Source organism: Micropterus salmoides, unplaced genomic scaffold, assembly GCF_014851395.1.
Source record: "Micropterus salmoides isolate LMB-PRFRI ecotype aquatic unplaced genomic scaffold, ASM1485139v1 Ms_hic_scaffold_16, whole genome shotgun sequence".
Taxonomy (NCBI): domain Eukaryota; kingdom Metazoa; phylum Chordata; class Actinopteri; order Centrarchiformes; family Centrarchidae; genus Micropterus; species Micropterus salmoides.
The window spans coordinates 749,982-764,327 of NW_024040707.1; the positions used below are offsets into that span (position 1 = coordinate 749,982).

General features: G+C 47.3%; 1 protein-coding gene and 1 long non-coding RNA gene across 6 annotated transcripts in view; one reads left to right on the forward strand and one right to left on the reverse strand.

Annotated features, from left to right (window-relative positions):
- The window catches only part of LOC119905516 (membrane-associated guanylate kinase, WW and PDZ domain-containing protein 3-like), a 96,831-nt gene that overhangs the window by 18,086 nt on the left and 64,399 nt on the right, over nucleotides 1-14,346 (reverse strand). For all 5 annotated transcript variants that reach the window (XM_038722628.1, XM_038722625.1, XM_038722626.1 and 2 more), the window contains 2 exons: nucleotides 14,038-14,256; nucleotides 13,693-13,968 (listed from right to left, as the gene is read on the reverse strand). In XM_038722628.1, coding sequence (XP_038578556.1) covers nucleotides 13,693-13,968; nucleotides 14,038-14,256 — 495 coding nt within the window. The remainder of the gene's footprint in view (nucleotides 1-13,692; nucleotides 13,969-14,037; nucleotides 14,257-14,346) is intronic.
- Nucleotides 1,330-5,683, forward strand: LOC119905563. The gene is made up of 2 exons (XR_005444837.1): nucleotides 1,330-2,963; nucleotides 5,581-5,683. It is a non-coding gene; the product is annotated as an uncharacterized LOC119905563 (long non-coding RNA).

The window sequence follows — 14,346 nt, forward strand, 5'->3', positions numbered from 1 at the left end:
GCTGGGAGACTTTGTGCTGCTGCTGACTGCAGAGACACAGTGTGAGACTTAGCTGAGCAAACACACCGGACTGGACTCAGCTGGACTGTAACGTAAACAGGATTCATGCAGAATGAAACAGGAATAAGCAACAGCGTGGTCCTTCAAAGTGACTTTAAAGGACCTTTAAAATGTCCCACAGTCTGAAGTCTGTGTGTTTAAGCTGAGCACACAGAGCAGGAGGATGAGCTGATAAGCAAAGTGCTGAGTTCAACATGTCGGGAGTCTGTGGAGGAGGACACATGAAGCTGCAGAGAGAAAAATAAACCTTAGTGAAGGAGAGGAAGCAGCAGGAGGAGGTGGATGTTATCCAGGCAGACTTCTGAGAGTTCAGAGAGGAAACACCGACTGGAACACAGCTCCGGATTCTGTTCTTCAGCGCGGTGTGTTCGCTGCTGTTGTGACTTCAGCACGGTGTGTTAGCTGTCTCTTGTGAGTTCAGTGCAGTGTGTTCGCCATGTCTTGTTAGTTCAGCGGGGTGTGTTCGCTTCCTGTTGTGACTTCAGCGCGGTGTGTTAGCTGTCTCTTGTGAGTTCAGTGCAGTGTGTTCGCTGCTGTTGTGACTTCAGCGCGGTGTGTTCGCTCTCTCTTGTGAGTTCAGCGCGGTGTGTTAGCTGTCTCTTGTGAGTTCAGCGCAGTGTGTTCGCGCTCTCTTGTGAGTTCAGCGTGGTGTGTTCGCTCTCTCTTGTGAGTTCAGCGCAGTGTGTTCGCGCTCTCTTGTGAGTTCAGCGCAGTGTGTTCGCGCTCTCTTGTGAGTTCAGCGTGGTGTGTTCGCTCTCTCTTGTGAGTTCAGCGCAGTGTGTTCGCGCTCTCTTGTGAGTTCAGCGCAGTGTGTTCGCGCTCTCGTGAGTTCAGCGCGGTGTGTTAGCTGTCTCTTGTGACTTCAGCGCAGTGTGTTCGCTCTCTCTTGTGAGTTCAGCGCAGTGTGTTCGCTACCTGTTTTGAGTTCAGCGGGGTGTGTTAGCTGTCTCTTGTGAGTTCAGTGCGGTGTGTTCGCTGCTGTTGTGACTTCAGCGCGGTGTGTTCGCTCTCTCTTGTGACTTCAGCACGGTGTGTTCGCTGCTGTTGTGAGTTCAGCGCGGTGTGTTCGCTGCTGTTGTGAGTTCAGCGCGGTGTGTTCGCTACTGTTGTGAGTTCAGCGCGGTGTGTTCGCTGCTGTTGTGAGTTCAGCGCGGTGTGTTTGCTGCTGTTGTGAGTTCAGCGCGGTCTCTTGTTAGTTCAGTGTGGTGTGTTCGCTTCCTGTTGTGACTTCAGTGGGGTGTGTTCGCTTCCTGTTGTGACTTCAGTGCGGTGTGTTCGCTGCTGTTGTGACTTCAGCGCAGTGTGTTAGCTGTCTCTTGTGACTTCAGCGCGGTGTGTTCGCTGTCTCTTGTGAGTTCAGCGCGGTGTGTTCGCTGTCTCTTGTGAGTTCAGCGCAGTGTGTTCGCTGCTGTTGTGACTTCAGCACGGTGTGTTAGCTGTCTCTTGTGAGTTCAGCGCGGTGTGTTCGCTGTCTCTTGTGAGTTCAGCGCGGTGTGTTCGCTGTCTCTTGTGAGTTCAGCGCAGTGTGTTCGCCATGTCTTGTTAGTTCAGCGGGGTGTGTTCGCTTCCTGTTGTGACTTCAGTGCGGTGTGTTCGCTGTCTCTTGTGAGTTCAGCGCAGTGTGTTCGCTGTCTCTTGTGAGTTCAGCGCAGTGTGTTCGCTGTCTCTTGTGAGTTCAGCGCGGTGTGTTCGCTGTCTCTTGTGAGTTCAGCGTGGTGTGTTCGCTGCTGTTGTGACTTCAGCGCGGTGTGTTAGCTGCTGTTGTGACTTTAGCGCGGTGTGTTCACTGCTGTTGTGAGTTCAGCGCAGTGTGTTCGCTGTCTCTTGTGAGTTCAGCGCAATGTGTTTGCTGTCTCTTGTGAATTCAGCGCGGTGTGTTCGCTGTCTCTTGTGAATTCAGCGCGGTGTGTTCGCTCTCTCTTGTGAGTTCAGCGCGGTGTGTTCGCTGTCTGTTGTTAGTTCAGCGTGGTGTGTTCGCTGCCTGTTGTGAGTTCAGTGCGGTGTGTTCGCTGTCTCTTGTGAGTTCTGCACGGTGTATTCACTGCTGTTGTGACTTCAGTGCGGTGTGTTCGTTGTCTCTTGTTAGTTCAGCGCGGTGTGTTCGTTGTCTCTTGTGAGTTCAGCGCGGTGTGTTCGCTGTCTGTTGTTAGTTCAGCGTGGTGTGTTCGCTGCCTGTTGTGAGTTCAGCGTGGTGTGTTCGCTGTCTGTTGTGACTTCAGCGCGGTGTGTTCGCTGTCTGTTGTGAGTTCAGCGCGGTGTGTTCGCTGTCTGTTGTGACTTCAGCGCGGTGTGTTCGCTGTCTGTTGTGACTTCAGCGCGGTGTGTTCGCTGTCTGTCTGAGGTCAGTTTTCTGCAGCTCTCTCTGAGTCATGTTCCAGCCTCTTTGACTCCAGATCTGCTGCTGATATAAAATATTAACCTGTTGCGGTAAAATTCAGCTCGAGGGCTTCTCAGAATGTGTCTCTCCTCTTCCCATCATCATCATCATCATCACACATGTCCGGAGCTGCAGATGCCACACAAACAGATAAAACTTTCCCTTTAACATTTGATCTAGCAGCTGGACTGAAGGAGAGCTCCGTTCACCAGCAGAGAGATTTACGTCTAATTTCACCACCGCATGCTCTGATGAAATATGAATTAAAGAGACTATTTTTAGAAAGTTTCACATTTCCTGTCCATCTGAAACTGCACAGCTCATGACTCAAACACACACTGATGGAACCTGAGGGGTCGGGGTTTCCTCATCTGACCAGCAGGAGCCCTGAACGACATGCTGCCAGTAGCTGAACTCTTTCTCCCTGTGTGACGTTCAGACGTTTCGGCTCCTGCAGGTTTGTTTTCCAGTTAATCAGCCCGATGACGACAGACAGACCTGTTCACCTGTTCACCTGATTACCCGAGTGAGTAACTCTTCATCTTTTTTCCCCACAAGCCGAAACCAGCATGACAAAGTGTACAGCTCGTTTCTCCAAATATCCATCACATCATCCTAAAAGCACAAAGAAACATACGAAATGTTTTGACTCAGTTTAGTTTCACAGAGGAGGTTCGAAATATTCAGATCGTTTACTCACTGCAGGTGAAACTTGTAATACCACGATACTAAAATACATATGTATAAAAGTCCTGCAATTAAAAAATGTAAAAGTAAAAGTACAGAAAGACTATCAGTAAAATGTGAAAGTACTGCAGAGAAGCCCTGTTTTATATTTATTACTGATTTATCAGAGCAGAAAAACTATCTTCATCACAGGAGATCTTCTCATTCATCAAGGAAAGTAAAAGTACCTCAACATCACACTTAAGTACAGTGAATGTATTTAGTTACTTTCAACCACTTATTTATTGTTGATCAAAATAGCTTTAGGAGAAAATTATTTTCCTGTCTGTCAACAAATCTCTGTGCTGATTCTGGACCAACGACGGTGAACTTCCTGTTCGGTCCAACTGCTCGTTTAGTTTTTGGTCGATTGCTCGTGTTTTTTACGATGAAGTCACAGCTGGAGGCCGGCGGCACATCTGGACACGAACAGACAGCAGCTCCATCAGCTCGGGGCGGTTTTACAGGGCCGTGTCACCGAGGCTTATTGTTACATAACGCACGCACGCACGCACGCACGCACACATGCCGTTATTTCCAATATGACAACAAATAAAATGTTTTTCATTTCGAGTCCACGCTGAATCCTGCAGCGAGCTTCCAGGTTGTGTGTCAGTGTTTCCTCTGTGACTGAGGACGATCCTGCAGGAACCCAAAAATAGAACAGTGACACACACACATGCACGCTCACTCAGTGTGCTGAATCTGCCAAATGTGAGATTCCTCAGACTCTCTGTCAGTCGGTTCGTCTGCATCATGTCAGCATCTGTTATTGATCGCTTGTTGTTCATCTCCACGTCGTGTTCTAAAACCGGAACCTGTTCTATTCTGATAACCGGCGGCCTGTTTGTCCGGCGACAGTTCCAGTAAAGTTCTGCGTCCTCAGCGTCTCTGTGTGAAACTCTATGAAGGGAAAAGAAGATCTGATCTGTTCACAGTGGTGGTTAGTGCTGTGCACCTTCACTGGTCTCATCATTCGATTGAGATTATCCTGTCAACGATTCGATTCCATATCTCCATGCATCACCTCTAGTGGCTGGAGTTTCTAGGCACCTCACTATGTTTATGAGGCTACCATGTGATTGTAAAACGATAAAGGTGTGTTTTTCTCACTGTGTGTGACTAAAGCAAAGTATCTGTAACAATCCAAACACGTAGGTAGTAATGAAATGCAGCTATTTAATGTTACTCTATATAAATGTAGCTAACGTCACGTAGCATTATTACAGCATCATTACTCATTGGGTTCGTTGTGTCCTCGATATGTGGATGAATGACAACAAACCAACTTTACAGCAGCCAGATAACGTCCCGCTGTGACCTGCACTGTACATTTACTGCCAGACTGAAACGTGGCGCTCATGTTTTCCTCTGCTCGCTGCTTTCACCGTCACTTTCTGCCGCCTTGTGAGGGACCAGGCAGTTAGGCATGAGGAGTGAAATTCCAAGAGGGAAATTCAAAGAAGAAGGGTTTTTATTTACCAAAAAATCATTACAATAAAAGAGAAAGTTTCAGGCCCATAAAAGGTCAAATAAACAAACGGTAACTAAGCTCTGAACATAAGAGACTCAAAAATACAACTGACCTCCTACACAAGAATGAATGGGACTTATATATTGGCTGATCAGACCAGTTTTGACACACAGGGGAAGACTAACAACAACAACAACACTGCTACATAACTACAAACAACAAAACCTACCTAAAACCTTATTCCAAAAGAAATGTACTTTTACTTAACCTTAGCTCAAAATACTCAAATATAATATAAATCTAAACCCCAAAATATCTGAGAGAATAAAGCCACCCCCCAGACATAGCAAGCAGTGGTAGTGTCCAATTAGGCCACCTCCCCTATAAAGCTGCTCCTGCTCCAAGCGCCAACCCTTTAAGCCAGCAGACTTCCTGGATCTCTCCCGGGTGTGGCATCCAACACTGGCAAGCTCAGAAACAAAACTATAACAAAATGACAATCCAAAAGTAACTAATGGTGCGCACTCCCAAAAAGATGCTTCTGTATAGTCAACTAAATAATGGTGCCAACCATAATGCCGCACTGCACCCTGTGCGGGTGAAAATCATTAACGTTAGTTGCACATTGATTTTATTCAGCTGTCTGTGCCGAACAGGTAGAACCACACGTCTCCGACGGTCCAGAGCTGCACTTCCATTTCCGCCTTCTCCGTTCCGTCAACATTACGTTACCAGTTAACCTCTAGATAATCAATTATTGACATTTGTGAGTCGATTCAGAATCGTCCAAGTCTGCATCGCGATGCATCTAAAAATCCGTTATTTTCCACACCCCTAGTTGTAACACTACTGCAAAAAAATACTTTAAACTACTTTAAAGTAATACTACTTATAATAACTGACCCGCAGCACTGAAATTACAGAACTTTCTGTTGAATTCTAGTGGAGACCTGAGAGGTTCATCACGTTCACTCGGCAGACGTGTCACCATCAGGAGCAGTTCAGGGTGCCGACACACGAATCCATCGTCACTGAGCTGCAGCCCCCAAAACACAGAAGAGACAACATGAACTGAGTGGCCCAACCAACCCTGGATGCGTCTACATGTGGTCCGGGCTGTGCCGGGGAAGATGTTCCTCATAGTTTTTGATGCCTACTCAAAGTGGACACCACCCGTCCCCCGATGGCTGTGCTGAGCGAGCTGTCCGAGTGTTCGAGGAGGGCATGAAGAAGATGGGGGAGGGCGGGGTGGAGACGAAGCTTCCCAGGTTCCTGTTCAAATGCCGCTCAACCCCCCCAGACCACAACTGGAGCCACACCGGCGGAGCTTCTCATGAACAGGAGGATCGGGACACAGTTGGACTTGGTGTGTCCGTCACTAGCAGGCCAGGTTGGACCGAACCAAGCGAAACAAACAGAGCAGCACGACAAGCACGCCCGCCCGGAACCGGATTCTCAAAGAGTCTGACTCGGTCTACGTCAGAGGGTCAAAAGTGGATTCCAGTAACAGGTCCTGTCTCTTGGAAAGTAGAAACACAAGACCATGTTACAACCAGAACCTGCCTGAATCCAGTTCACAAGAGGAGAACTTCCTCACTACAAGAACCAGTGAACCCTGCGCTGGAGGTTCCAGCCACAGAGACCGCCCACAGAACAGGATCCTGAAATGCAGCGCAGCTATCCCTTACGAGTTAGGAGGGCGCTCACTTACTTGATGGAGTATGTTCAGCCAGGGGCAGAATAATCCCCTTGGGTGGCTTGAGGAGGGGCAGTCTACCCCCTACCCCGTCGCTTAGGTTTAGTCAACCGCTTATCCAGCGTACAGGGGGGGGCTGGAGCCAATCCCAGCTGACACTGAGCAAAAGGCGGGGTCCACCCTGGACAGGTCGCCAGTCCATCGCAGGGCCACACAGAGACAAACAACCACTCACACCTAAGGACAATTTTTAGAGACACCAATCAACCTAGCCTGCATGTCTTTGGACGTTGGGAGGAAGCCGGAGCACCCGGAGAGAACCCACGCAGACACGGGGAGAACATGCAAACTCCACACAGAAACCGGGGTTTGAACCCGCGCCTTCTTGTTGTGAGGCGACAGTGTAACCACTGCACATTTCTGGACTATGGGGGGAGGAATGTTGCTTTCAGGTGTGTTCAGTTGGCCTGCTAGCTGAGACGTAACTGCATGTTGGAAGCTGCAATAACTTGAACACAGAAATCCTTTGTATGACTTACTCACTTTAACTTGTCTGCGAAAACAGCATCACTGCTAAATTATTAGGGATGAATGAGTGTCTGTATCTAGCCGTGTTTCTTTATGCACATTTTGAAGTGTCGCATCAGAAAAGGCTGATGGATCCTTTTTCACGCTCGCTCGAGGTGGTGTTTGCCTTTGGCGAAAAAGAATAACTGCCCTGAATCGGAGATGCAAACACTTTTGTCGAATAAGTTCTGACGTAGAGAACTTGTAACTCACGACTGCTCAGCTGTTTCCGCTGTCGGCGTCTTGCCGAGACATGGCCGGTAAACACATTCCTGTGGACCTCTCTCCATTTTTCTCAGATCCATACGCTCGCCGTCGCCTGCATTTTTTTTTTTCGACATTTTAAAAGTCTGCTTAAAAATCCGTGTGACAATTAGATGGAAACATGGCTTCTGTTAGTCCTGGAGAATCTGAACCAGGAGCCAGAGGGATCTGAACCTGCAGGTGCTGTCTGATTCTGGACTGGTTTAGTAGTCTAGTCTAGTACTTCAGAATCAGGTTTTCACACACAAGGAGTTTCACGTTGGTGCATGAAAATATTAAGAAAGATAAAGTTCTGCGAGTCAGTGTGAAACAATATGTACAAGATGTGCAAAAGTTCACAGTATTAAGTGAAGACAAAGTGTGGGTCTGAACACAGTTTGGACAAACAGAGTTGTAAAGACGGAAACAGGGCGGAGACACAACGGCAGCTGAACTGGGGTCAGATTCAGTTTGAGACTAAACGTGTGAGAGCTGCAACAATCAGAGGAAACACGACAAGAGATTTATCCTGTGTGAACAAACCAACAATAAAAGTCTCTGCCTGCACAGACGTTAATGATCAAATCGAGGTTTTCTTCAAGAAGCCTCATCAAGTCCAGCTGGCCTTGATTTGAACCGACAGCTGTGACTGTTTCAGCTCTCATACACGTCACATCGAGACATCAGATAGCTGGTTATTTTTCCATATTTGATATATATTCTGTAGTTTTGTTTTATTTAACCTGTTGGTAGCGCGGCTAGCGAAATCACTGACTGAAAAAAAATAAATTCCACTGTTTTTAGTCCAAAATCCGCCTGTTTTGTTGCTCCGAGTCTCAGCGGGCGCCATCACTGCGTTCTCAATCTACAGGCCTGTAAAGCGTGGCTGTGACAGGAATGTTGATTCACTGTTTTTATCAATATTTCACTGTTTTGTTTTTTGGAACTTGGTTGTCTGGACAGAAAAAGTGTTTTAAAGATATCTACCAATAAAAGTCAACACTTAAACAGTGAATATGGCCAAAACATGGACATTCACCTGCTGTATTTTGAAAATGTTGTATGATAACTGTTTATTTTCATCAGATTTACAGTTACAGTTATATTCCAGGTGCATTATAATCTACCTTATGATGGTTTTGATGGTTTATTGCATTAAAATAAAGCTTTTTTTTAGCAGGCAAGGATGAAAATATAATTTTTTCTGTATTGAATCTCCATGTGGTCTGTAATAGTAAAATAAATATATTAATGTACAATGGATTTCTATTCCTCAGCTTCTGACCTTTCAAAGGAGACCAGAATGATTCATCCAGGCCTGATGGTTGAGGAGATGTTACTGATTTATTGTGAGTTTGTTATTTTAGGCGTTTTTCCTGGAAAAACAGGCTTTCAATCAGTTTCCTTTACAGGAGAGTTTAACATCATTTTGTTAAACTTTTCTCGGCACAGACTTTAAACTCCGCCTTCAAAGGTCCGTCACGGTGACTCTGAGTGGCTGGACGAGCACTTCAGGTCCCCCGATAAGAAACGTTCACTCTCCTGTGATGGAGCTGCAGGGACTTTCAGAGGGTGAGATTAACAAAGACGTTTCAGAAACTCCAGCGAGGAGAAACTTTCTGCGGGAAGCTTTTCTTTGGATGCAACGTTAAAACTCTCATGACGTTAAACAAGATCACGTCTTTACTCAGAGATTCGTTTCATCAGTTAAACTGCAGTAAATGTAAATCCACTGAGAACCACTCGGTCAGAACTGCAGATCAGTTCGAGGTGAAACTATTTGAGAAATTCCTGAGAGCTGATAACTGAGGAGGAGGAGGAGGAGGAGGAGGAGGAGGAAATGGAAGAAGTAGTAAAAGTACTAATACTGCTATCTGACCTTAGTAAAAGTACAGACTGAATCACTGATGCTGTGGCCATAAAGGTGGATCTTCTTTGAATGACTTTATAAACTGCAGGGAGTTTAATCTTTCTAATAAGACATCACACGTTTTTAGAATCTGAATCTGCAGAGTAACAAACAAACGGCTCTGAGCAGAAGGAGGAAGCCTGTCACTGATCTGAGAGCAGTTTGAGCGGAAAAGATTTGATTGATTTACCCTCTTTGTTTCCACACACACGTTTCTGGCTTTTAGTCACTTTGCTGTAGTTTTTAATATAATTCAGCCCCATGCTTTTCCACCTCAGCGTGTCTCCAGGTGTCTCCAGGTGTCTCCAGGTGTGTCTCCAGGAGACTCCAGGAGAGGTGTTTTAAAACGTAAACGCAGAAGTAGATGGGGCCTCAGTGGCGTCTGATAAACGTCCTCACGTGATGTCACTTGAGTCGGCGTGGGCTGAAGACTACAAGTCTGAAACAAACCCGTTGGCGTGGAGTTGTCTCCGCTGCGGGCTACGTTAGCCACTCCTAGCATAAAATCCCCCGTTCTACCGCCCAGCTGTCAGAGGGACAATTGCATTGTGGGTAACGTAGAGTCCTCCGGTCTCTCTTGGCCGGCCTGTTCACCTGTGACTCGCAGGCTCACCTGAGAACCATCCAGCAGCCCCGCAGTATACAAACGCCACCCGTCCCTCGCTCTGCGGCCACCTTCAGACTCTCCACCCGCTGAAGTGCTCGCCGCCTCAGCTTTTTGGTGCGAGGTCTCAGTTTGTCCCAGTGAGTCCAGACCAGCGCTGCCTGCCCGCTCACGACAGTTCCCAGTTCTCACCACTGCACGTTCTTTTGAAGCGCTTAATAAATCCTCTGTGATTTTCCTGCCGCCTCTCCGCCTGAGGACACCCCGACACCCGTCTGTCCCAGCGCCCGCAGGTGTCTGCTCGTCTTCTGTATTTGCTCCGCCGCCACCTCGTGCCCGTTAAGATCACAGTCACGCGGAGGTTTATCAGACGTCGGGGACGCACCTGATTAACGAGGACGTCTCGTCTCTGCACACAAATACAAACTGTCTGTGGATCCTCTGAGTTTGTGTTGGAACAAATGGATTCTGATGTTGGCGGCAGGAGCGTGACGCTGAATCAGCGGAGCTGTTAAAGCTCTTAAAGATCCCCGCGGAGTTGGTTTCTCACTAAAGTGCACAGTGTGAATCCTGCAGCTCTGACAAACGTGTTAAATGTTTTTTCTTCTTGCAAAGTCGCTTTAAAATGCTGCCTTCTTTCCAAGAACGCTGACCGTCTCCTTCACTGGCTGTGTTAGTGTGTTAGTGCTTTGGCAGCCACGCATAATATTATTACTCTCCTCAGTAACTAGTAGTGTCAGGGATTACTATTCCCAAAAACAAGAATATTATAGATACTAATCCAACGCACCTGAACGCACCGTGCTTGGCGTGAATGCGTGACTAAGCAGCAAGTCAGCGGCACGGTATGTTTTTTTCAAACTCTGAATACTCTGCTTTTATACATTTGCAGAAAAATAGTAGTTTAAAAGTCGGGATTTATGTGCTTTATTTTTTTATCTCAGCCTGCGGCGTTAAGAAACTCCCTGCTGCTGTTATGAATATGATAGTAGGTAAAAAGTTGGGAGAGACTTGCTTTGTTAATTAGTGTAGATCCACAGTCTAACTTTTAATACCCAGTAATACGAAAAGTAATATTCTTACTTTTTTAAGGAGTAAACAGTAAAAAGTAATGTTTTACAGTTTCTGAGTAACTTGCTCAACACTGTGAGTCACCGCTGCACAGAGCGCCTTTAACTGAACCAGGCGCCGCATGTAAAACTCCCGACCTCAGCATTTCCACAGTTCAGTCCTGACAGTGAACGCATCAGCATCCCAAATCTTTAGGAATATACAAACCGAGTGGTGCAGCTTTCCATCAGCGTACACAGTACTTCAATTATACCTCAGTACAACACACACACACACACACACACACACACACACACACACACACACAATAACACACACTGAGAGACTTACGTTTGGAGTCCTTCACAGTTTTCAGAGCTGACTGCAGTCGCTCCAACATGATGAACAGAGCAGAGACACAAAACACAACACTACACCTGGACCTGTCTGTCCGTCCACCTGTCTCTCTCTCTCTCTCTCTCTTTGTCTCTCTGTCTCTCTCTCTCTCTGTGTCTCTCTGTCTCTCTCTCTCTCTGTGTCTCTCTGTCTCTCTCTCTCTCTCTCTCTCTCTCTTTGTCTCTGTGTCTCTCTCTCTGTGTCTCTCTCTCTCTCTCTCTCTGTGTCTCTGTCTCTCTCTCTCTCTGTGTCTCTCTGTCTCTCTCTCTCTCTCTCTCTCTCTCTCTGTGTCTCTGTGTCTCTCTCTCTCTCTGTGTCTCTCTGTCTCTCTCTCTGTCTCTCTCTCTGTCTCTCTCTCTGTCTCTCTCTGTGTCTCTCTCTCTCTCTCTCTCTGTGAGGCAGGTCGTGCTTCTGGAAGCGGACGAGCAAGACTGAGTATGAGCTGGAGGGCGAGAGCGAGACAGCTGGGAGAGAGAGGGGGGCGTGGCCAGCAGATAGCGGTGGGAGGGAAGTGAAACTAACACACACACAGGAATGTTACTGTGAACGTTCTCAGAGGACAGACGGCGATGCGTTCGAGTGCTCGTTGTTGTTCCTTCCAGCTGTTCGCTGGAACAAACAGAAGCTCAGGTGCTGAGACTCACTGGAACATTTACAGCCACTGCGGTGAACTGCAGTGGCTGTCAGCGCCCACTGGAGGCTGCTGGCTTCATTATAGCCACATTATCCACAAACAAGATATAAATTACGATACAGTGATGCAGATTAAACTAAGGAGTAAAAATGAACTTCAAACAGCTGCAGCAGTAAAATGCAACATTAACAGCAGGAATATTATTCCAGGAGCATCAGGTATAACAGAGAAACACTCACAGGAACATTTTACTGCATTATGACTACTTTTCCATTCATACTTTGGTAGTTTTCCCCATGTTTCTGGGTCTATGTGACTGATTGAGACGACACTTTTTGAAAGCTGTCCAGTACGAAGACTCCACAGAATGAAACGGATGAAGGGAAATTGTATTTGGTGTGGGAGTGCAGGATGGAAGTGGGAACTTTCCCACATTGTAAAACGTAAAGTGTCCCTACAGAGAGAGACCTTTTTTAAAGCGTAAGATCCTTTTCGTTAAACCAGAAACAGTCTCTATATCGCTCTCATCAGAGCCACCAGACTCTGCTGATAAAAACAGTCATTTTACCTCACAGAACACGGGAGAGGCTGATCTACCGGTAATTTGTGTGACTTTGGTGTTTTTGTTTGTTTTAAAGGGTTAAAAACACCAAAGGCACAAAATACCAAACTAACCAATCAAAGCAGCAGAGAGGTAAAAGTACTCTTTTTATGTATGATAAGATCCATGTCGTGTTTAACTTTGCCAGTTGCATATATCAACTTCATAAGCAAGGCTGTTCCCAGACGCCTGCGGAATCGTCTCCACCTGTCCAGGTTTGTGCAGGACGAGTTCAAGGCCTCACACGCTCCCCATCACACTACAAACTCTAGGAAAGGAAGGTAATGGAAGCACAACAACAAAACACACCGGGGTATAAACCCTGCTGGGGTCAGTGCAGCTTACTCTGGCGTCTCCGATATCTCTCACCTTTAATTTATGTTGGGAATCACACAAATAAGACGCTCCTTATAACTCCGGACGTCGCCTCGTAACCGCCAGGCTGAGACAAAACGCAGCAAAACGCTTACTTAAACGGAAACGGTGGTGCCTCAAACACCCCGTTGTCTGCCTTTTTAACACCGCTGTGTCTACAAACATGGTGGCTGCTGATTGGGCCACCAAACAGGAGAAAACAAACCTCGGAGCCCGTTGCACAGCGTAGGACACCGTTTCAAGGAAACACGTTCAATCAGAAAACGTACAGGATGAATCAGGGGCGTTTTCAGGCTCTGGAAACCTTGGGGGCTTAGCCCAGACCAGAAATATTTACCCCCCCGCCTCCTCATACCCAAAGTAAGTCTGTAAAGCAACAGTAAATGACTTCTACTTATCTCAACCCACAACTAAACTCACAGCAACTCTATCAACTGTCTCATTTTCTGTTGATAGCTTGTTATACCAAGTGTCTAACTGAACCATCGCCTCCCGTTTCCCTCTTTTTCCCTCCTGTAAGCCACTGAGCTACATTTTTGACAAAGCCACAAATCACGTCCCGAGCTGGCAGCTGTGTGGGCAGATCTATGAATAGTGAATGTGGTAAACTCAGCTCAGCGCAGAGTGTGCAAATGGAAAGTAATAAGCGTCCTCTCAAAACTTTTTTCCCAACATACACGCAACAGTTTTCAGACACAAGGTTTCACACCTGGAAAACAAACTAATGCACTGGGAGAATCCTGACAAATCTGACACAGTTGTGAAGAAGTTCAAGGTTTTAAACACTGAGTTTCAACCTTTCACAACTTTATTTTTCAGTTTCCAAACATGTCGTGATATTCATCCCATAAAAACGGTTGCAAAATGTTTTGAGATTGAACTCGCCATCATGAACCCGTGAGGTCCGAATCAGATGCATTAGTATTAGTATACGACAGTCAGTTACAGTCGAGGGGTTAAAGAGATTCACCAGGACTCACCCCCACCGCTCACTTCCTGAGACGCAATGACAAATCCAAAGCCTTCTCCCGGCCGCCTCCTCAGCTCCACCTCCGCTGTCTTTGCTCCTCCTCTTCCGTCCTTGGCCACTGCTCCCAGCTCTGCTCCCCCTCTGACGGGAGGAGGCCCACCGGCGCTCTCCTCCACTCCCAGCAAATCACGTGGCTCTAAGGTCAGCGTCACAGGAACTGAGTCCAGGAAGCTGGTGCTCTGGATGAGGACTGAGGGCCCGTTAGGCGTCTGGGCAGGAGGGGCCCCTGGAAAACAAGGAGGAGTCAGACTGATCGAGGCAGGATGACGAGGATACAGACTCAGAGTGCAGTTACCTTGGTGGGTCCCTGGGGCTGGTAGGTGTCCCTCCTGGGGACTCTCCAGGGCCAAGCCGGCCTGGTTGAGTGGGGGGACGCCCCCCACCAAGGCACCCGTGGACGGGGAAGGCAAGTTGGCTAAGGTCGAGGGTTGAGAGGAAGAGGGGGTGGCCAAGCTGTGTGGGGAGGGGAGGGGCTTGTAGAGGTTGGGGGTGACGACTGGGGAGGAGACGGGACCTGGGGGGGACGGGGGGGGGTGGAGTTAGTCATTGTTTTTATTGGTTCCCTGTAATCGAACTTTGTTAAACACGAGTCAGTGGATTAGAG